The sequence below is a fragment of the Rattus norvegicus genome, chromosome 10 (assembly GCF_036323735.1).
Source record: "Rattus norvegicus strain BN/NHsdMcwi chromosome 10, GRCr8, whole genome shotgun sequence".
NCBI lineage: Eukaryota > Metazoa > Chordata > Mammalia > Rodentia > Muridae > Rattus > Rattus norvegicus.
The window spans coordinates 17,806,435-17,828,205 of NC_086028.1; the positions used below are offsets into that span (position 1 = coordinate 17,806,435).

General features: G+C 44.9%; 1 protein-coding gene across 11 annotated transcripts in view; it reads left to right on the forward strand.

The window, feature by feature from the left end:
- The window catches only part of Fbxw11 (F-box and WD repeat domain containing 11), a 97,654-nt gene that overhangs the window by 69,254 nt on the left and 6,629 nt on the right, over positions 1-21,771 (forward strand). For all 11 annotated transcript variants that reach the window (XM_017597240.3, XM_017597241.3, XM_039085889.2 and 8 more), the window contains 5 exon segments: positions 7,321-7,507; positions 8,911-9,001; positions 15,830-15,967; positions 17,878-17,996; positions 19,556-19,805. In XM_017597240.3, the coding sequence (XP_017452729.1) occupies positions 7,321-7,507; positions 8,911-9,001; positions 15,830-15,967; positions 17,878-17,996; positions 19,556-19,805 (785 nt within the window).

Genomic DNA, 21,771 nt, shown 5'->3' on the forward strand with positions numbered 1-21,771 from the left:
GTCATGTGCTGTTGTAAAATGATGGTGGGCAGACATCGGTTCAAAGTTAGCACAAAGGATGAAATCACTCTGTTAAGATTACTCTGGGAGAGTCCTTAAGTTGATCACAAATGTTAAGTAAATGTATCATAACTGTCTTTGTTTGCTGTCTGTTGTTGTGATTAAGCATCATGATCAGAAGCAACTTAGAAAGGAAAGGTTTTATCTCATCCTACAGCCTCCATTGAGGGAAGTCAGGGCAGGAGCTGAAGCAGAGACCACGAGGACCACTGCCTTGTTCTCCCGGCATCCTCGGTTTGCTTTCTTTCATAATTCTAGCTTCTGTCAAGTTGAAAAGAAACCCAATCAGGACAGTAATTCAATTCACTTTTAGTTGTAGAGGGTGAGATGAGGGGTCTTTCATTGTGAGAGAGAAAGGTGTAGGTGAATGGATTCTTGTGTGCACCTTCTCTGTACATTGCTGGAACTCCAGAGCCCTGACATTGTACTGTACCAGGAAAGGCCAGGGAAGTGTTTCAAGTCACTGATTGTACTGTTTCTCACCAGTGACTACTAACTAATGAGGCCAAGCCTCCATTCTCTCCGGCAAATCCGTTTATTGTTTGTCTCTCTTGTTTTGGTTTTATTTTCTTCTCTCTAATTTGCTTTCCAAATGGTTTAGATGTGGGCGATTGATTGCCCCTGATGTTTACAGAATGGCCACAAGGTGGCACTGTTGAAGTTCCCCTGATAGTTTCCCGCAGCCTTTTCTGGGGTATACACAGCCCTGGAGAAGAGGCAGAACAGATGAACATGTGTTATGTATATAAATATGGTTAGTATAATGGCATACAATTCAGTTTTCATTACAGCGAATTGTAAAGCATTGTCCATATCTCTGTTAACGTGGAATTTTGTGGTATTGAATGTTATATGAAATGAATGGACTGTTGGCTGGGACATGGAAATATTTCTGTTAAAATGCTATTTGTTTTAACAGGATTTGATCTGAACATATATACATATGTCAGTATATTTCATACATGAGAATCTAATAGCCAGGGACAAGCTGGCCCAGCTGATTGTGCTTGTGACTAGTAGACTTGGATTAAACCTGGCATTAGTTCTTCTCCCAGACTTAAGCAGGCAGTGCGTTATGGGGAGGAGAAGTCTGTATGCACTTCGGTAGGTTTGATGAGATGTAGAAAACTTTTAGTCATTCTGCTAGTTCAGTGTCCAGTCATTCAGTAACTATCTGAAGTTTGGATTTTTACTTTTAAGATTGACAATCATTTTAAACTTTTGGTTGTGAAAAACATTAATTCTAGAAAATGCTCTATAGTCTTGGCTTTTTTAAAATGCTTACTGTGAACATTGTACCTGTCAGTATAAGAAAAGTGGAAAATGTTTGTGGTCTCTGGCTCCTTTTGGTTCAGTGGAAAAAGTGATAATTATGATACGCTTTTCTAAAAATCATGGTAAATGTTTAGTCTGCAATGTCAATTTCTGCAGGCTAAGTTTGTGGTTTCTAAGAACTGTTGTTAAAGGGAAAAATTATACCATTTAAAATAGAGGCAGATTGTACCTCAGAAAAGATGATAAGTCTTGCTGATCAGTTTGGTGAGGTGTCTGTGCAATTAACAAGGTCGGAATGCTTAGCTTCCTGACCATGCTGTATCCATTCGTCTAGCTCCCAAGTAAGAAAACCTTTAAAGACTATGAATATGACAACTAGATCAAAGGTCACAGGGACGGTCAGGAATGAGCCAAGACTTCAGGTTGGGTACAGGGCCAAAGACCCAGCATCAAGAAAGGAAAGTGGGAGTGCTGGAACTAGATAGCCCCAAGGCTTCAGTCCCAGATGCTGCACACAGTAGCCCACCCATCCTCATCTATGTAGGCACAGTGTGTGTCTGCAGTGTGCCTACCACCTAGTGGGTGTGGCTCAGAAGGTTTTCACTTGGTCATTGGGTTTTCACGGTAGTGTAGCGGGGGTTGTGACCTATGCATATTGTCACTTCCCCTTTAGCCCTTGGAATCGCACAAGACCAGGAAAGACTACAGTTGTAGGTGGTTGTTTTATTTTAAAAAGGTTTTTAACTGTAGATTTTATAACCAAAGCTGTAACTCATGAGGCAAGGAGCAGCAGAGGTGGGGGTTGGGGGGAGTTTCTTTACAGCTGCCCTTTGAAGGTCTCTAAACTACTGGAAGTTACTGTGTAATCTAAGCAGCTGTGCCAAGCTGGCCTCACCAAGGACATTGAGCTGACATCACACATTAGAGGTTTGTTTTGATATAGTAGTTTTTATACATTGAACTTTGAAATCGCTGCCTTTTAATTGTTTGAGTTTATTGCTGACATTTTTCTGGATTGTCGTGAGGTGTCTGCAGTTAGCACCAGCAGCACTCTCAGAAATGTGCGTGCACTGTTGGGCTGTATTCTGCTGAGGTGGTGATGTGTCCTCGTGTTGCCTTGGAGAGGGGGTTCCCTCAGCATAATAGAGTAATAAGAGGAAAATACTTAGTTTAACACCCCAAAGCCCTCCAGCCCTGGCTAAAGATCACCTTGTGTTTGTTCCATAACCACTTTTTCCTCAGTGGACTTGAAACCAGAGAGTTGCAAGATTCGTGTGGCTCTTCAGTATGACTGCTGAAGCATCCTGTGTTCAGTGGATCAAAGAGCCTGAAATAGAGCATTTGATTCTTACTCACCTCAAAACATTTTGAGAATGTGGGCTCATGCTAATAGAACGGGAGTTAGCTGGTTTTGCTAGCAGAGATGGGCATTGTCTCTTTGTGGATGAACATTCACATTCATATCAGCCTAGGAAATTTGAGGGGAGGGAAAAGGGGGAAGGGGAGAAGATTAAGGGCATTTATTGAATATCTGTTAAATATCTGGCCCTTTAAATCTCCCTTTAAATTAGCCTTCCCAACGGACTGGAGAGATTCCTTCCCTATGAAATGTGGATATTTAGAACACTTACCTAGGAGAGTTACTTTGCAGATTGTATGAGATAACTTGTTTCAGCACTTACATTGTTCCTATGTTATGGACTAGTGATATTAAAAAGGATAATAGATTTGCTCATGGTCACTCACACAGCTTGCCTGAAACAAAATGTAAGCCAGATTATCTGGTTTGACAGCCATTGCATTTCCGTAAGACTAACAGTTTAAAGTAGTAACCAAAGGAAACCTTAGGTGTCACTAGGGCATTGTTTAAATGAGCTCATGGCATTTGAAAGGAGAGATATGTAAGGGATTTGCTTATTCAAAAATTTATTAATGGCTTAGTTGTGTGAGCAATCAGTAAGGAGAAAGATCCAAGACTTCTAGGGTGCCCTTGCTATAAACCAGTCATCCCTCATTTGTCACAATTTGGTGGCACTTCCAAGAGATGGATTCCTAGGCTGCCTCCCTCCAGAGGTTGAATCAGTAGAAGCGTGAGGGATCTGTAATGCTGCTGTCCTTTTGAAAGTCAGTGATCCTAGTTGATTCCAGTCCAAGGCTTTAGTGTCTCATGGTTGCAAGCTCTGGCTTGTTGGTAAAGTAGAAGTTTGAATGCTCTTCTCCTGGTTCTTCACAGGTCTTGGGAATCCTGCCTCTGAGATCTGGAAAGGCAGCTGGCATTCTAATGTATGTTCTAATGTCTTGCTATTTGTTTCATCTTTCCAAGAATAGAGGATTTGAAGGGGGAATTGGTAAGGGCATGTTTATAACCAATTAGGAGGATCCAGTTAGTGGGGCGGAAGTCATGGGAGTCATGTAAAGTCATGTTAATATCCTGTGTGGGAGGAAGTCTGTGAGCCCCCAGCTTTGGAGAAATCCAAGAAGAACCAAGTGTGTCACCCTGTGGCTAGAGAATGTGATCAAGCATGATTTTAATGTGATTATATTTGGATAAGTTATAGACTCGGCTTTCGGCAGCTGAGAGATTCTGTAATTTGAGTCCGTAGTTGTAGCTGTGGTGTGGAGAGAGGCAGACCTGTGTGACTACACACAGAAGCTGTAGGAGAGGCGAACATATGGCTCACAGAAGGGGGCTGGGCTTTGGAGAATGGTATCAAGAATCCATTGGACATCGTGTCAGATTGTCTAGAGAAGGAGAGTTGAAGCCAAGTAGCCAACCACCTGGAGGGAGTTACAAGGAATGTAGGGATGCTGAGCTGGAGATGGCAGCATGGTCTATCTCCACTCTGGTCTTTCTGTCTCTTAAACAGTAAAGGAAAAAAAATGTGGCCCAGAAAGATGTGAATATATTTAGAAATCCTGCAAGCAAATTTGTGGGGTAGCGACAGGGCCTGGGACTGCTGTTCAGAACTGGGGAGTTCTGAGAAGTGACTGAGTATTGGTGCAGCTGGGCTCTTAGTCCTGCCTGATGGTGCCCAGAGGAGACTGTCAGACAAGTCTCCAACTTTTAAGAACTGGGGATGCGGGGTTGGGGATTTAGCTCAGTGGTAGAGCGCTTGCCTAGGAAGCGCAAGGCCCTGGGTTCGGTCCCCAGCTTCGGGGGGGAAAAAAAAAGAACCAAAAAAAAAAAAAAAAAAAAAAAAGAACTGGGAAGGCAGGCTGGAGAGATAGCTCAGTGGTTAAGAGCACTGACTGCTCCTCCAGAGGTCCTGAGTTCAATTCCCAGCAACCATATGGTGGATCACAACCACCTGTAAATGGGATCTGATGCCCTCTTCTGGTGTGTCTGAAGACAGCTACAGTGTACTTATATATAATAAATAAATAAATATTTTTAAAAAAGAACCGAGGAGGCATTTATAGAACGCATATGTTACGCTGGATATTATTCTTCAGCTCATCTTAATTTAAAAAAAGTTAATTGGCACCTGGAAAGATTAGGAAGGGTGGATAATCTTCCAACAGGTGAATGCAGGGTGTGAAAGATCGCTTGGATAAGGGCTTTAGAGCTGGCAGTTAATTTGTTTATGTGTGTTTTGTAATTTTTCTCCAAAAAGCATGGATTGTGTATGTTAGGAGGGACGCAGAGCAACTAGTAAGTAAGTACCAGAGTGAGCCAGACTCAGTGGGCTCCTCCCAAGTCAAGGTCAGAAGAATGAGCTACAGACGGCAGTGTCTTCATGGGAGCCTGTCCGCATGTCCCTAGGGACTGAAGTGACAGATGTGGACTGGATTGTCTGTATGTCTCACTGAGCTGGCACCTGAGTCTTGGGACCCTGGAGTATTACCAGAGTCATCAGGAATAGCCTGCAGGGGAGCGCCACCGTCCTGGGTGCTGTCCTTGGTTCTGACCCGTTCCCCATCTTTGTAGTCAGCTGCGGGTAAAGGTGGTCTGCTCCTTATGTAGTCTGCCGAGAAATATCCGTTTTCTGGATGCTAAAAACCAGAATTCTCGAGACTGCAGTGGCCGGGCCACGTGGAAATGTTGAAGCTGAATTACGGTAGGGATAAGCAGGAAGTGCTGTGATCCTGTCCCACTGGTGGGCAAGTCAGAATTGAAGGGAATCAATCATTTTAATAGCAACTGGGGAGAAGGACATGGGATTTATTTTAACTTGTAACCGTCTCAGGAGCCTGCTCTGATATGGCCCTTAGGGGCAGGAGGTCAGTCTTTGATTGTGTGACCCTAAGGTAATTCAAGTAAACAGCATAGCAGTGGTGCCTCGGGTGGAGCTGGGTCTTAGATCCAGTCCAGGATAGAATCAGTATATGAAAGGCTTGGGGCTGTCATCAGCAGTGTGACCATGTCACTCTGAGACAGTAAGGCAATCTCCATTTGTGAAACATCCCCGCCTCCAACTAAAATGTCAGGCATGGGCGCCCACCACATCTGGGTGGACAGAATTCCTTACGCGTCATTTTGTGTCGATTCTCACAGTCAGCCTTTCTTGACCACACTCTGTGAGGAGGGGATGGAGGCAGCAGCCGCTGCTACTGAGGCAGGGTTGTTTCAGTGTCTGGTTTGCGTCATGCGACCAGCAGCGCACACTGAACTTGGGACATGGAATGTGGATGTTCCACACTTGGGGATGAGGAGTGCTTTCTGTAGCCACAGAGCGACACCTACAAGTACAAGAAGGAATGCAACAGGCAGTGACAGTGCTACCCATGGTGCTCTTCCATGGCAAAGCTCAGGCAGAGCTGGACCTTGAGTGAACTTCTCTGCAAGGCCCTTGCATTTTCCTCTTATTTCTGCCATGTGTGTGTGTGTGTGCGTGCGCATGCCTGTGTGTGTGTGTGTGTGTGTGTGTGTGCGTGTGTGCGTGTGTGTGTGCACGCGTGCCTGTGCCTGTGTGTGTGTGTGCACGCATGCCTGTGCCTGTGTGTGTGTGCACGCGTGCCTGTGCGTGCGTGTGTGTGTGTGTGTGTGTGTACCACAACACTCCCAACTCTATGGAGGTGAAAGAACAACTTTTGGGAGTTGGTTATGTCCTTCCACTCTGGGTTCCTCAGGTCTGTAGATCGAGCAGGCTCTTCCCAAAGTCCTGGAGTGAGTGAGGAAGCAGGACATTGCTCTGAGGGTTCTTACCCATCTGCTCAGAACAGAAAGCAGTTCTTTGTCAGAGGAGATTAGAAGACTGACATGAACACTTACCTTTCTTTACTTTCAGTTTTTTAGATTTATTTATTTTATGTATGTGAGTACACTGTAGCTGTCTTCAGACACACCAGAAGAGGGCATCTGATCCCATTTCAGATGGTTGTGAGCCACCATGTGGATGCTGGGAATTGAATTACTACTCTTCTGGAGCAGTGCTCTTAACCTCGGAGCCTTCTCTCTAGCATGACTTGAACACTTTTTAAATCTTCATATGTTTTAAAAAATGGGTCAGTCTTGCCATTTGGTCCCATGGCTGTCAAGAGTTCATGGTGGAGTGTGGTTTATTGCTCATGTTCACAATATGAGCAAAAGCACAGGTTTTGAAGCAAGACAGCATGAGTTCCCATTCTGGCTTCACTACAGAGCACAGCCCAAGAGCTTTCCCTCTGTGTTCCTTGGCTGTAACTTTGGAGAACCATTGGCCTTTTAAAGTTCAGCAGAAAAATGGGGAGGGGCTTCTGAGAATTCCAAGGACAGAGCTGTCCCAGGGCAGCTGTCATGGCAAGACAGTTCCTGAGCCTTTCCATGCTTTGCTTGTGCTTATTGTGCCTGCCTTAAGAGTTACTTACCGGGGTTGGGGATTTAGCTCAGTGGTAGAGCGCTTACCTAGGAAGCGCAAGGCCCTGGGTTCGGTCCCCAGCTCCAAAAAAAAAAAAAGAACCAAAAAAAAAAAAAAAAAAAAAAGAGTTACTTACCTTTTCCTTTGGAGTAAGGACTGGTCTGTGCACTGCCCTACCCACTCCTTCCCTTGATTTTCTGTGTTGTAGAGCAAGGCTTAGATCACATAGCAGAGAACATTCTTTCCTACCTGGATGCCAGGTCTCTGTGTGCAGCAGAGCTGGTGTGTAAAGAGTGGCAGCGGGTGATCTCCGAGGGGATGCTTTGGAAGAAGCTGATCGAGAGGATGGTGCGCACCGACCCTCTCTGGAAGGGACTCTCAGAAAGAAGAGGCTGGTAAGTACGGGCTTGTTTGGAAAACGTTCCTGTGGTGTACTGTCAGCTTGATTACTCAGGCAAATGCTTGTGAATGTGTAGTCTGTTTCAACAAGGAAGAAAATGAAAGTCTAAGCTGTTAGAGGCTCCTCCTCTGACACGGGTTTGTTGGTACAAAGGTTTTAAGGCCTCAGGTGGGTGACACATTCATCTTTTTAAAGCTCTAAATGTGTGCTTCCTCCCATCATAGACAGGTAAGAGAGCTGGAGCTAGAGAAATCCATCAGTGGTTAACATGGGCTGTTCATTCAGAGGACCTCGATTCAATTCCCAGCACCTACCTAGTAGCTTACAACAGTCTGGTGCTCTAGTTCCAGAGGATCTGATGCCCTCTTCTGGCCTCCATGGGGAGCAGGCACACATGTGGTGCACAGACTTATACACAAGCAAAACCCCCACACATAAAACAAATTGTTAAAGGAAAATATGAGAGTCTAGTAATGTTACTTAGTTTTGTAATTGCTAGGATTGAACCAACTGCTCTGTCACTGAGCTATTCCAGCAGCCTGAGTTAGGCCATTTCTGTGTTTACTGCTGTGCACGGGGAAGAGTGGAAACACACCATGGGGTTTCTAGGAAAGCCCATGAGCTTAGATGCAGTTTGATAGCTTGCATTGTCAGTGATCCGGCTCAGTCAGCATAGAGAGTTACAGTCAGGCACAAGAAGGGAAGATGGAGGGCGACGCTGCATTTTCCATATGGGGGAAATGTAATGTGAAATAAGACGATTCACAGACGTCGTTAGCACTTACTCTCCATGTGGGTGCAGTCTGACAGAACTCCACACTGGACGGCACAGTCCTGCGGAGGAAGGACTGAGTGTGGCTAATGGGCATGAGGAATTTTGAAAAGGGATAGCAAGCTAATTGTTCTCCTGATTGTAACTCTAGCATGGAGTTTTCGTTTTTCGTAGTGGATAAGACATAAAGATATATTTGATCCTGAAAGTGTGAAGTCTAGTGTGAAGTTCATGGCTTCAGAATGCCTATTGTAATTTTTAAGACATTCATTAAAATGTATAGACTTTGCGACTGCTTCATTTCCTTGTGTCCTATTGTTGTTGTTGTTGTTTTTTTTTTTTTTTTTTGCAAGCTTTTACAAATAAAGTTTAAGGGGGAAAAAGCTCTAAAATGAGAGCTTAATTATCTGTGTGATGGACAGCACTCGAAAGACAAAAGACCAGCGTCATGCCAGAGCTAGATTGTGTCTACCATGGGAACTGTAGCTTGTTAGAGCCCCTCCCTTTGACAGTTGACACTAGTGCAAGGAAAAGACACGGACCTCGGGCTGTTCTCATAAGATGCTTAAGTGAAATCCCTTCTCTTATATGCAAAAACGTAACATGTGTTTGTTTTCATTTGCCAGGGATCAGTACCTGTTTAAAAACAGACCTACAGATGGCCCTCCCAACTCATTTTATAGATCATTATACCCAAAGATTATCCAGGACATAGAGGTAACTGTTTACTTAATTGTCTCACACCCTTGGGGGCTTGTTCTCAATTTTTTATATTGTTTCAAAGTCCTTTTGTTCTAAACTCATGGAACTCGCACTTTTAAAAGTTGAGTTTTGGACATGAATGTCACAGTGTGTAATCTGTAGCTGCTCTTCAGAGCTGAACTCACCTTTTGATCGAAACACAACTTCTCTAAAACACAGAATGCTTCTGTAAGGCTGCCAGTTAATTAAAACCTTAATCCAAGATAAACTGTATTCTAATTTGATAAATTTTCTACAATCCAAGGCCCAGTTTTTTAGGTGAATGTACTTTTGTATTTTTGAGTCATCTCTGGAAGGCATGTATGGAGTCTACTCTTAGGTCATGCATAAGTTTTCATAAAAATGGCTCAGGTTATTCTAAGCTGTTATGAAACGGGCTTTGTGAAGCAGGTTATGCTTTGGGGCCGTTGTGAAGTTGACTTCAGTGACCAGCAGAGCTCTGTGCTTTTGCTAAGAGATGTTAGCCATGTTTGATATTGTCGGTGTGCTCTAATTCACTTTGATTATTAAGCCCTTTCCCTTAAACCAGGATAGGCACGCCCAGGTACTTCTTCATTAACTCTTTCATGTATGTTCTTAATCTCTCCACTGTGTCCTCTGTGGCAGAGAAGGTGAGCTTTCGATGGCCAGTGTTGTATCTCCCATAAAGTTGCAGCCAGTTTCCAAAGTGGGAAGTAATCCTCTTCCCCAGGTGATGAACATAAAAGTTATTATGCCAAAATTCCCTACTGGAGAGCCATGTGCTTTTGTGGAGTTCATCCCTGCTCCTTCTCAGGCAGATGTGAACTAATGGATCCATCCCATTAATGGTACATCTGTGTGTATGCTCTCTAAAACGACTTAAAAACTAACCTTTTAGGGAGGGCTCAATAATTTTAAACCATGGCCACATAAAGTTTAGGAATTAATTGACTTATTGTTCAGAACTTGGACTAACGTCCTGCAGGACTTAGTGGGCGACATAGAGCAGACCGCCATTACAGGTTAGGGCTTGTGTATTTCAGGAGGGAAGGGGCTGCTCTAGGTTGGCGCACCAAGACACTGTGTGCATGCACATCTTAGAAATGCCCTTCTGTTCTTTGGCAGAGTCTGTCGACAGACTCTCCTACTTTATGAGTGGTCTCAATGCAGCGTTCCTTCTGAGGGGGTGTTGTTTAAAGTCACTCATTAATAAACAGGAATTCTGGAGAACCTTTATCAGATTGAGGTTTGGTGATTTAGATTATTTTATTTAGTTGTCATGACTACGTTATAATTGACAGGATGACAGCACTTACCATAACCATTTCCTCAGGCAGAAAAAATACTTTACAGCTAGCAGAGGAGGCAGATGTGACGGGAAATGGAGCCATGGGGAAACACAGTTTGACACAAAACCTCTGCATCATGGTGGTCTTCCCAGTGGTTCTTACAGTGTGGTTTGGGAAAACCCAATGCCTGGCCACAGAGTCTCCTCCAAATTTTTGTGGCTAAGTTTCTTAGTATGAGGGATGACGCTTATACTTCAGTGTACTCACTAATAGTAATAGTGACAGAAACAGTGTACCACTGATAGGACACTTACTTGATACTTTGTTTAGTAGTGTATAGCATACCTTTTCATTCAGTAGTCTAGATACCCTGGAAAGTAGGTCAACTCCACACCGAAAATCTAGGAAACACGGCTGACAAGGTAAAACTGTTAACCCTGGATCACAGTGAGTGGTGCAGCCCCCACACTCTAACGGACACATTATTGAGTGGCACAGTCCACAGCCATCCATATACTCTAACAAACACAGTTACTGAGTGCTAGAGCCCACTACCAACCACGTACTCTGGCTCTTCATACAAGACCCTTTAGGAGTGTGCTGTGCTCTGTCAGGGCAGGCATAAATGTGGAAGTTCTCTCTGTGATCATATCTGTGAGGCACACAGATGAGCTTGTCCATGATGACTGCGGTGAAAATATCACCTGCAAGGCACCTCGATTGTCACTCCTGTAGTCTACCATGAACTGTGAGGGGACTTACACATATAAAAGCAATAATTTTGCAAGGTCTGTATCATGCCATATCGTATCATCTCATCTCATCTCATATCATATCATATATCATACCATATCATATCATATCACAAAGGGACACTGAGACTAAAAGAAGTTTTAGAATGTGCTACATAGGAGAGGTGACTTTTAGCTCAGGCCAGTCTAGCCCTGGGTTTACAGTTAGTGGTTTGCTATTTCCAAAGTAGAAAGTTCAGGAAGCGAAGGAGAAAGGCATGTTTTATTCCAGTAGACTTGTCTTCCTCTAAGAATGTGGATAGTCAGCTCCTTAACTGTTCAGATGAGATCCCTTGGCCTTGCTTTAGTTCTGTTAGGGAAAAGGTAGCGTTGCCCTCGCCTGTGCACAGCTCCCCAGTCTACTATCCCTTCCCTTACACTCCACAGATCGGCTCTCCCTTGACCCCCACTCTTGTTTGACACTGCTCTCCTTGATGGCTTGCTGAAGTACATCATTCTCAGCTTTGGCTATCATGAGCATAGAGGAAAAGGTTCTTCTCCCAACTTTGCCTTTCACATCAAGCCACCAGAAATTGACTGTATTTTAAGGAAAAATAGGCAACCTGGTTTTGTGTGGCTAGCTCCTGCTGTTCAGAAAATGGGGAAGTGAGAGTCACGGTCTGTGGAGAAGAGTTCACATTCTTAACTTTCTGCAAAGGTTCCTCCCTCCTGGGTGTTCTTGCCACATGGAGGGTTTGCAGGCCTCTAAATTGAAAAGGAACTCCTGGTAAACCTGAGGCGTGTCCTGTCAAGAGGCAGCCACACACTCCCTCACTGTCTAGAATCCTTGTCAGTGCTACTTTCAAGGCTCAGTGTCCACTCACCGCAGGGACTTGGTTAGATGAAACTGCCGACTCCCAGGCTCTGTCCGCCCACACTCCCAATGCCTCTGCAGATGGAAGGCTGCTGCTCTTACAAGCAAACTAATGTCTGCCATTCCAGAGTAGTGACTCTGTATATTTACTGGGTAAGTGGCTTTGAAGCACTCTCCTTGGAACTGGTCATGGGGAAAATGGCGGTGTGTTGTATCACACCTTTTAATAAACCACATTTCATTCAAGGAAAGTGGAAAGCTTTTTTTGTGGTTTGCAAACGATATTAACAGAATAGAAACTAAAAATGCTAGAAAATGCTGAAACTTGCCCACCCACTCAGTTATGTTTAGGCTTCTAAAAATAATGTTATTCCTCCATACTCAGACATCTGTTTTCACTCTATTGCCAATTTAAATGCCGCTGTATACTCTGTATATCATGGCTACTCTCCCAGTGTTTTGAGATTTTGCACAGGGTAAGGCGATTTTACAAGTTCCCTACCACGTGAAACCTTCCTCTACAGGAGCGCTGCCGCCGAGCTGGGCTGATGGCGTGGCAGGTGTTAAAGAGGGCTCCCGTATGAGACGGGCCTCGCTGCCGCCGAGCTGGGCTGATAGCTGAGCACCTTGATGGTCCTTGTATGAAGTGCAAGCGGCCAGCAATGACTCAGGCCAGCACAGTCCACTGATGGGGAGAACCCTCTCTTTTAATTACAGCCCACTCTTCTGTCAGTGTCCCAATAGGTGGTGCTGAGCACGTGTTTCATCTTCCGTGGTCCTCTGATAGTTGAGGGAGCAGGGACCAGCTTCATAGAGGTAGAGGCTGATGCTCAGCTGTACCCCTGGCCAAGGCTGCCTGCCAGGCCTGAGGGTGACATTTTGTGAAAACCCGGTTTAGAGGAAGAATTGGAGTGAGAGTTGAGGTTGTCGGACATGGTGGTAGTGTTCTTGGTAAGCATAGTCATCAGCAAGTGCGCTCTCTCTCTCTCTCTCTCTCTCTCTCTCTCTCTCTCTCTCTCTCTGTGTGTGTGTGTGTGTGTGTGTGTGTGTGTGTTGCGGGGGGGAGGCTGGAGAACTAGAGACAAGCAGTCTCAGGAGTGCCCTTGGTGACTGCATGGCCTCCTTGAGACTTCCTGTTGGTTCTGGTGAGCTATACTTACCTTGGACTCAAGAACCTAAAGATTGAAAAACTTGCCCTAAGTAGGGCCTTCCCAGCACGACTCACCAAGAGTCTTCTGAACTTTTCCTTAAAATATAAAAATATCTTAGAAAGTTAAGAACCTTGTGGATGTGGAGAAGCTCAGCCATACAGCCATACCTGGTTTTCTTCTGACTGGAAGGCAAGTGGGCCATCTGGTGGCACTCATGGAAAGAAGCCCTTGCTCTCACAGCTGTCTGAGGCTCAGGATAAATGGGACAGCCCAGCCGTGATACTGACTCTTCTTCATCCAGGCGTTTCAAGAACTGATTCGGCCACCACAGGAGATGGAGACCACAAGGTGCCATCCTGGCTCCTCTCCTCATTCATTCTCTGTGTCCTCAGTGTGTTAGGTGCAGTTAAAAATTATGGCCAGCTCTCTTCCAGAAGATACCTTGATGAGTAGTAGGAAAATGTAGAAGACATCCTCTCAGTTCCTTTATTTGAATGAAGAGCAGTTTTTCCTGTAACTCCATGTGATGTAAATGTGCTTTCTCAGTTCTTCGGCTCACAAAGTACTTTAGATTCACACTGCTGTAAAGCCCCAAGGTATCCATACAATTTAAAAACAACGCCTGGTGTATAGTAAGGTATGCTGTGTGTTCAGTGCTTTGTGTTCAAATGGATCACACACTTCCTATCAACTCTGTTCTTCTCAAAGGACAGCAGCTGAGCATGGGGAACTAATAGGCTAGGAATAGACTCCTTACCGGTGTATCTGGCTTCTTAAGTCAGCATTTCCCTAGAGGGTTTAGCTTGCTAAGATGGCCCAGCCACTACCAAAAATACACTATTTCTCTAGATGTTTCTAAACAATGGGTTTGTTTAAGTAAGATTTTATGCTCTGGATTCCTTTTAAAAGTTGCCATAGAGACTAATTGATGCCTGCTGTGAGGGATGGATGTACAGTGGGATGAGTTAGTTAGTTTTCCTGGCTTTGACATGTATCAGCCACTAGAGACCCTGCCTGGCCTAGGAAATCTTAATGGTAGCAGGTGCACAAAAGAGCTTGTCTATATTGCTGCTGTCTCCCAGGGTTGTACATGTGCCATCCTGCCTGCTGACTGTCCCACTTGTTGAGTGATGGCTCTCTGAGGACCCAGATGTGCCCAGGGCTTGTGCTGAGCACAGAGGTCACAAGGGACAGACACTCGCCCTTTAAATACACTTGCATTGATATTGGTAGGACTAGCTCTAACTCTCTGCTTCTTTCTCTGTATAAATGACTCAGCATTAGATGAAGAACTGGTAGAAATACAGCTGGTCCTCTGTATAACTGGTTTCACAGACTCACCTGCCACAGTGGAAAGTAATTAGAAACATTACAAATGTACTGAACATGGACAAGATCTTTTCTCTCTCCTTTGGTTGTAATTCCCTAAATATTATTAGCATCACAAGTATTTATATAACATTTATTTTGAGTCAGGCATGGTAGCCCACACCTCTAATCTCAGCAATTGGGAGCCAGAGGTATGTGGATCCCTGAGTTCCAGGACAGCCAAGGCTATACAGAGAAACCCTGTTTCAAAAAGAACAACAACAAAATCTCAAAAATTCTCCAGTATTTGTATCATATTTATTATTAAAGCTCATCTAGAAATAATTTAAAGTATATATGAGGATTGCATAGGTATATGAAGATAATATGCCATTTAATTAAATGAGACAAGAAGATTGAGAGTTTAAAGTCAGCACTGGCTACATAGTAAGGAGTGCCCTTAAAAAGGCAAATCGCAAAACAGAGTAATAATTATGCTGTTGTACATAATTATATTGTTCTACAGGATCTATACCATAGACTTCGGGATCTGTGCCGTATTGTAGGGATTGTCAGGGATGACAGTGTACAAAGCATAGGGCAGCATTAGGGAGTGCTCAGAGAACGTTAGCATTTTAAGAAAGTTGGGATATGCAGTCCTCAGACCAGAGGACTTGGCTTACTGGGTGCTAGGAGGCCCAGTGACTGGGCCCCTTTGTGAACAGAGCCTAGGTTTACCTTTTTCAGACAGCAAGCACTTGAGCTCCTCACAAGTCCTCTTTCAACCTGGACTCAGAAGTCGAGTGTGGGCAGCTCTCCCTCTTGTCTACGAGCTCCAAAGGCTAAGGAGACAGAGCAGCTAGTCTTAGGCAGAGGCTGACGCCTTTTAATCTGGATAGTCTCTCCTAGCGCCTCCCTGAGGCGGGGCCTTCTGGTGGACACATTCTACTTCCTCATTGAACTGGGCTGTAGTTCCCAGGCCAGAGTGCCATTGGTGGCATTGTGCTAGTGCCACAACTCCACAGAGAACTGCATTGTTAATTTTAAGCTCCTGCCAGACTGAAACCACTGTAAATAAGAATGGGAGGGAGGAAAGAAGGAAGACTGGAAGGCTGGCCGGCTTTGCCTCAGAGATCAGACAACTCTTCAGTTAGTGCTTAGTGATCAGGAAGTATTTGGGAGTGATTCAGTGAGTTACTGTTTATTTGTATTGTGGGGGCAAGTACAAGTGATGTTCTTTAAACACACTGAATTCTGTCTAGGCTGTGTCTAATCTAATCCAGAACTCATGGGAAATCCCATGACAACTGCCATGGGCAGGGAGGGTTTAAGAAGAAACCTTGTTGCCTAGTGTTTTACTGGGAAAAGAGCGAAGTCAGGGTCTCTGGTGTCTGTTTTTGGATGCAACACCAGACTGTTAAACCTAAGGGACAGTTGGCTCACAACCCACCCTTGCCTCCTTTCTCCAGACCATAGAATCCAACTGGCGGTGTGGACGGCACAACTTGCAGAGGATCCAGTGCCGCTCTGAAAATAGTAAGGGCGTCTACTGTTTGCAATATGATGATGACAAAATTATCAGTGGCCTCCGAGACAACTCTATCAAGGTGAGTTACTGATTCTGTGTGTTATTTTAGAGAGATGCCCAGATGTAGGGTACTGGTGTGTGGCAGTCTCTGCTTCTGCTGATAGGTTTTTACCTGTTCTCAGCACCAGCAGCTCTCATGATGCACAAGAAACCAGAACCAGCACCCACTGTCCCACCCCCGACCCCTGTCGCATCTCACCTATTCCTGAACACCTTCATATTTGGTCCTCTCTGTTCATGATATTCCCTCAGAATCACTTGTCTTGTTCCCTCAGGACATCCTCACACCTGTGAATCCAGTGGTCTTCCCACCACATCTCGTGTGTGTGTGTGTGTGTGTGTGTGTGTGTGTAAAATCTAGCAATTCTATCAGTGTATCCATATAACATGTGACAAACTTTGAACTGGCTTCTTATACTCAATACAGATACATTTCACCTCACTCTCCTGCTTTGTTTAGCAGTAGTTCATTACTTCTTGTTGTGAGGTAGCATTCCATGTCATTGGGTGCAGTGCTGGGAGAAGGTAAGGAATCCTGCAGAGCCCATATTCATTGCTTGTGGAAATGTAAAGTGGTCCAGTTACTTTGGAAGGCAGTTTCTTAGTAAACACTCTTATCATATGATCCAGGGCTTATATTTCTTAGTATTTGGTCAGAGGAGTCAAAAACTTAGTCTACCCCAAAACCTGCACACATTTGCAGCAACTTTATTCATACTTGGCAGCCTGGGAATGAGCAGGTGTCCTGCAGTGGTGCATGGACAAGCTGCAGCATGTCCAGGGAGTGGGATAACTTTTCAGCATTGAAAAGAATTTGCCTGACAAGCCCCAGAAAGACATGGAGAGCTCTAAGTGAATGTTACTGAGTTAAAGAACAAGGCTGAGAAGGCCCCCACAATGGAGGATCCAGTGTGTGCGGTTCTGGAAGAAGAAATAGAGCTCTGAAGAGTAAGGATGGAAACAGGAGCTCGGCTCTGAAAGAAGCTAGTGCTCTACTTCCATTTCCTTTCCAGAAACCAGCACCATGTGTCACCACCTAACCCGTGTTTGTTTCAGTTTTTAAGTGCTTAGTTTAACTTTGTGTTAAAACATTTTCTTTTTTTTTTTTTTTTTTTTTTTTTTTTTTTGGTTCTTTTTTTCGGAGCTGGGGACCGAACCCAGGGCCTTGCGCTTCCTAGGTAAGCGCTCTACCACTGAGCTAAGTCCCCAGCCCCAAAACATTTTCTTATTAAGAACTCTTGGTACTTTGTTTGGGATTTTAAGGGAACACACACTCAATATTTAAAGTTTTGAAACTATAAGGGGTATGCTTTTTTTTTTTTTTTTTTTTTTTTTTTTTGGTTCTTTTTTTCGGAGCTGGGGACCGAACCCAGGGCCTTGCACTTCCTAGGTAAGCGCTCTACCACTGAGCTAAATCCCCAGCCCCAGGGGTATGCATTTTTTTTTTTTTAAAGATTTATTTATTTATTATATATAAGTACACTGTAGCTGTCTTCAGACACACCAGAAGAGGGCACCAGACCCCATTTCAGATGGTTGTGAGCCACCATGTGGTTGCTGGGAATTGAACTCAGGACCTCTGGAAGAGCAGTCAGTGCTCTTAACCGCTGAGCCATCTCTCCAGCCCAGGGGTATGCATTTTTAAACGATCCTCATAGAGGCTGTCATATTATTTACTAGAGAGTAAGATGACTATCCAGATTTTTATTAAACTCACTTCGTCAAGCTGCTGATTGAACCAGCACAGTAGCTAAGGGCTGCTTACATAGTAAGGAAAGCTTTTCCTGCTCTTCTTGTGACTTCCTGTTTGAGACTCATCTTGTTTCTTACACTCATGTGTTTCTTGATGATTCAGAATGCAGGGTGCATGGGGATCCTTGTGTGAGTGTGTGCACTAAGTTGCTGCTGTGCTTGATCTTGTCTCTATAGATCTGGGATAAAAGCAGCTTGGAATGTTTGAAAGTGCTAACGGGACACACGGGCTCTGTCCTCTGCCTCCAGTATGATGAACGAGTCATTGTAACTGGTTCTTCAGACTCTACAGTGAGGTGAGTGCTCTAACTCTGTTCTCAGATCTCAAAGACAAAGACCTGAGGAGACAGGGATGCATACCTTTTCAGAGATTTGCACATATATACATATCCACACCTGTGGTTCTAGCCATGTTTTTTTTAACTTACCATGTATCTAGGTTCTTTTTGGTGGAGTTATGCTAAGCAGATAGAGCAGAAGGCTGTTTTGGATGTGTCCTGCTCCTCTTGCCATGTTATATAGAGGTGGCAGTAGTATGCTTTCCTGTAAATCACACTGCCTTTTGTTAACTTCCCTCATGTTCTCAGGAGCCTGCCAGCAGAGCACAGGGGAAGAAGTCAGCAGTTGTTGAAGTGCGAAGGGTGTGGGAACGGAGAGAATCAGGCTGTTTGCAGACCCTTGGGAAAGTGAGCTCTGAGAGCTAGGGATGACACATTTTGATTACAGATATCTGCTTTAGTTCTTTCAGGCATTGACTTTCATCTGTCTTGGTACCTTAGAAAACTAGGAAGTTAAATAATTTCCTGGGAGTCCCTCATTTTGAGCCCTGAGTTTAGGTGACCTGTGACTGTATTTGTAGGCACTGCAATGATGGGGGCTTTAGTTCTTAGTTGTCAACCCTGGGCAGAGTGGAGAAATCAGTGCAGAAGGGAGCTGTGACTGGTAGTTGGGTATCAAAGATAAAAAAGGACCGTCACTGAGATCTGCTCCTGTACTCCTGGGAAAGCACACCTCCCCTTGCCTGATAGGCTTGCAGGCAGAATGACCAAATCCAAAAGAGAAAAGGGCATCCTGTTGTGAAATCTGGCTGGATTGGGGGGTGGGTTGGGGCGACCACAGGGAAGGAGGAGGAGAAGAAGCAGGTCTTCTCAGGTGACTCAGATGCCGGGAGATGATTGCTCATTCACAGGCACATTGAGGAAATGGCATAGTTGCTCATTCTACCCCTGGCTTCTATGATGTCCCCTTTGGTTACTTCTCTCGTGTCATACAATCAGGCTCTGTTCAACCCTGCCCACAGCAAAGCTGCTGCCCATGCCCTGGCTTGGCCTCTAGAGTGCTGCTTCTGCCTCAGGTCACTGCTCAGCCTTCAGACTTGTCTTCTGGTCCGTGACAGTATCCTTTAGGATGTTGGAGCTTTTTCTAGAGACGCTATACCTGTACACGCCATGTCTCAGGCGTCAGACAGAAAGTGCTTTGATAAAATGCCATGGCTTAGTTTTCAGATGTAAGCATGCCAGAGGCCAGTGGGAACTTTAAGCTTGAGATCACCTTGGGGTCCCCAACTGTCAGACTCCTGTTGTCACAGACTCTCACTCAAAGCCTGCTGTCCTGAGGGATTGTCTTTGTCACCTGTACAAACCTGAAGACGTCTCTGAGTTAATTCCTTACTGAGTGTGAGATAAACCTGTGCAGAGCCAGATTCAACTTCTTCTTGAGAGCACCTTAGGTTTGTCAGCATTAAGGAGGCTGCTGCCAGGGTTCTGCTGACAGCACACACCCGGCACAAGAGTGACACGAGCCCACATTCACCTTTCCCTGGCGTTCACTCTCACAGCTTTCTGTTCTCTTCCAGAGTCTGGGATGTGAACACGGGGGAAGTTCTCAACACACTCATCCACCACAACGAAGCCGTGCTGCACTTACGCTTCAGCAACGGACTGATGGTGACTTGTTCCAAGGACCGCTCCATCGCTGTGTGGGACATGGCTTCTGCCACTGATATCACTTTACGCCGTGTCCTGGTTGGCCACCGTGCTGCTGTCAATGTAGTAGACTTTGATGATAAGTACATCGTGTCTGCCTCTGGAGACAGGACTATTAAAGTGAGTGTGTCTGCGGCCTTCAGTCTGACTGTCCCATCCCCGTAGAGCAGAGAAGGCGGAGGTGGCTCATGCCGGGTGGCAGGCTCTATCCTTTATGCATTCACATGAGATCTTCCCATTCCGCATGCTTCTGGAGCCACAGGCAAGGCAAGAAAAAGCCACTGGTCCCAGTAGAGACCAGGCGCCAATTTCATGCGATGCCATAGTAGTTGCCCCGAGTGTGCTTTGTACCAGTGTAAGGAGTGTTGTACCGGTCACACCACCAGCTGCATGCTTTTCTAGGGTAGGTGTCTCAGGCTCACAAACACGACTCACACTGGGCATGTGGAGCTTAGATTTGTTTATTGACTTCTGAGAGCTGGCTGTTGTGTGCTGGTTAGATGCTGGAGAAAGAAGGATGAACAGGACACGTCGCTGCCTTCAAGAAGTTCATTTGGGCAGATGAAGACAAACATGCAGGTGTAGACTGAGATAACCCACGGGGTGTAAGGAATTCAGTTCTCATTCCCATATCCATGTTCACACACACACACACACACACACACACACACACACACACACGTTGATTCTGTGACAGTTTCATACATTGTCCATGCTGATCACATCCACCCAGCTCTCCTGTCTTCACATGTTCCTGGCATCCATCATTCTACCCTCTGTCTCTGAATGTGACTGTTGTAGACATTTCATGTAAACGGAATCATGTGCTATGTGGCCCTTGTGTCTGGCTTTCTCATGTAATGCAGGGTTTAGCGCAGATCAGTGCTTTGTTGCTTCTGGTGGCCAAATCCATCTTCACTCTGCCTGGATCACGCTTTGTTTCCCCCTGTGATGGACTGTCGCTGGTTTCCCTTTTCTGGCAGTCATGAATGATGTCGCTACAAACATTTGCCATGCAGATTTGCATGTTCATTTAGTTCTCTTAATTGACTGACCGCAGGAAGCTGCCAAACGCTTTTCCAGGTTGCTGTCCCATGTTAGGTCCTGCGAGCATCAGGCTTCATGCCAGCTTTAGGGATTTCTAATGGTGAGCACTGGACAGCTCTGTTAACTCACTGTACAAATCATGGCTGTGCTACATGAAACCGCAGGTGTCTGGAGGCTGAACAAATGGATTTTGTGTGCACTAACTCAGCCACATGACAACAGTCAGCACAGGAGCAGCCCTGAGAGTCAGGGACGCTTGGGCCTGATTAGAAGTCCCCTCTGTGGGGAGATTGCTCTGCATGGTACTGTCCACATTCATCACTGTCTTGATCTGAGCCATAGCCGTCCTGGGCTGCGTGGCCATGGTGCTTGCTTGCCTGTTGGTCACTGTACCTGCTCTGGATAACGTATCTTAAGCCTACTTAAAACTTAGTTTTATATTTCTGGTGGAGTTGTAATTTTTTTAAGATTTATTTATTTAATGTATATATGAGTACACTGTCGCTGTCTTCAGACACACCAGAAGAGGGCATTGGATCCCATTACAGATGGTTGTGAGCCACCATGTGGTTGCTGGGAATTGAACCCAGGACCTCTGAAGAACCACTGTTATTAACAAGTTGTAATTTTTTTTAAAATTTTTTATACACTATGGAGATGAGCCCCTTAATCAAATAAATGACTTTTCTTTCATTCTTTCACCTTGCTGATGCCATTCTTGGGAATACAAAAATCTCTGAATTTTGATGACATCTAGTTTATCAATTTATTTTTAGTGTTGTGTGTACTTTTGTTGTGATACCTAAGAAGCCGTTGCCTAACACTAGAGGATCACAACTCTTTTGTTCCTCCCCCGTGAAGGCTGTATAACTTTAGCTCTTCCATTTAGATCTTTGATCTGTTTGAATTAAGTTTTCATATATGGCACGGGACTTGGGGTCCAACTCCATTTGTTGGGAATGGGCATAGAAACACCTGCTCATTCTGCTGAGCTGCCAATGCTGCTGTCACTCTGAGACTGCGGTCACTGTGTGTGTCC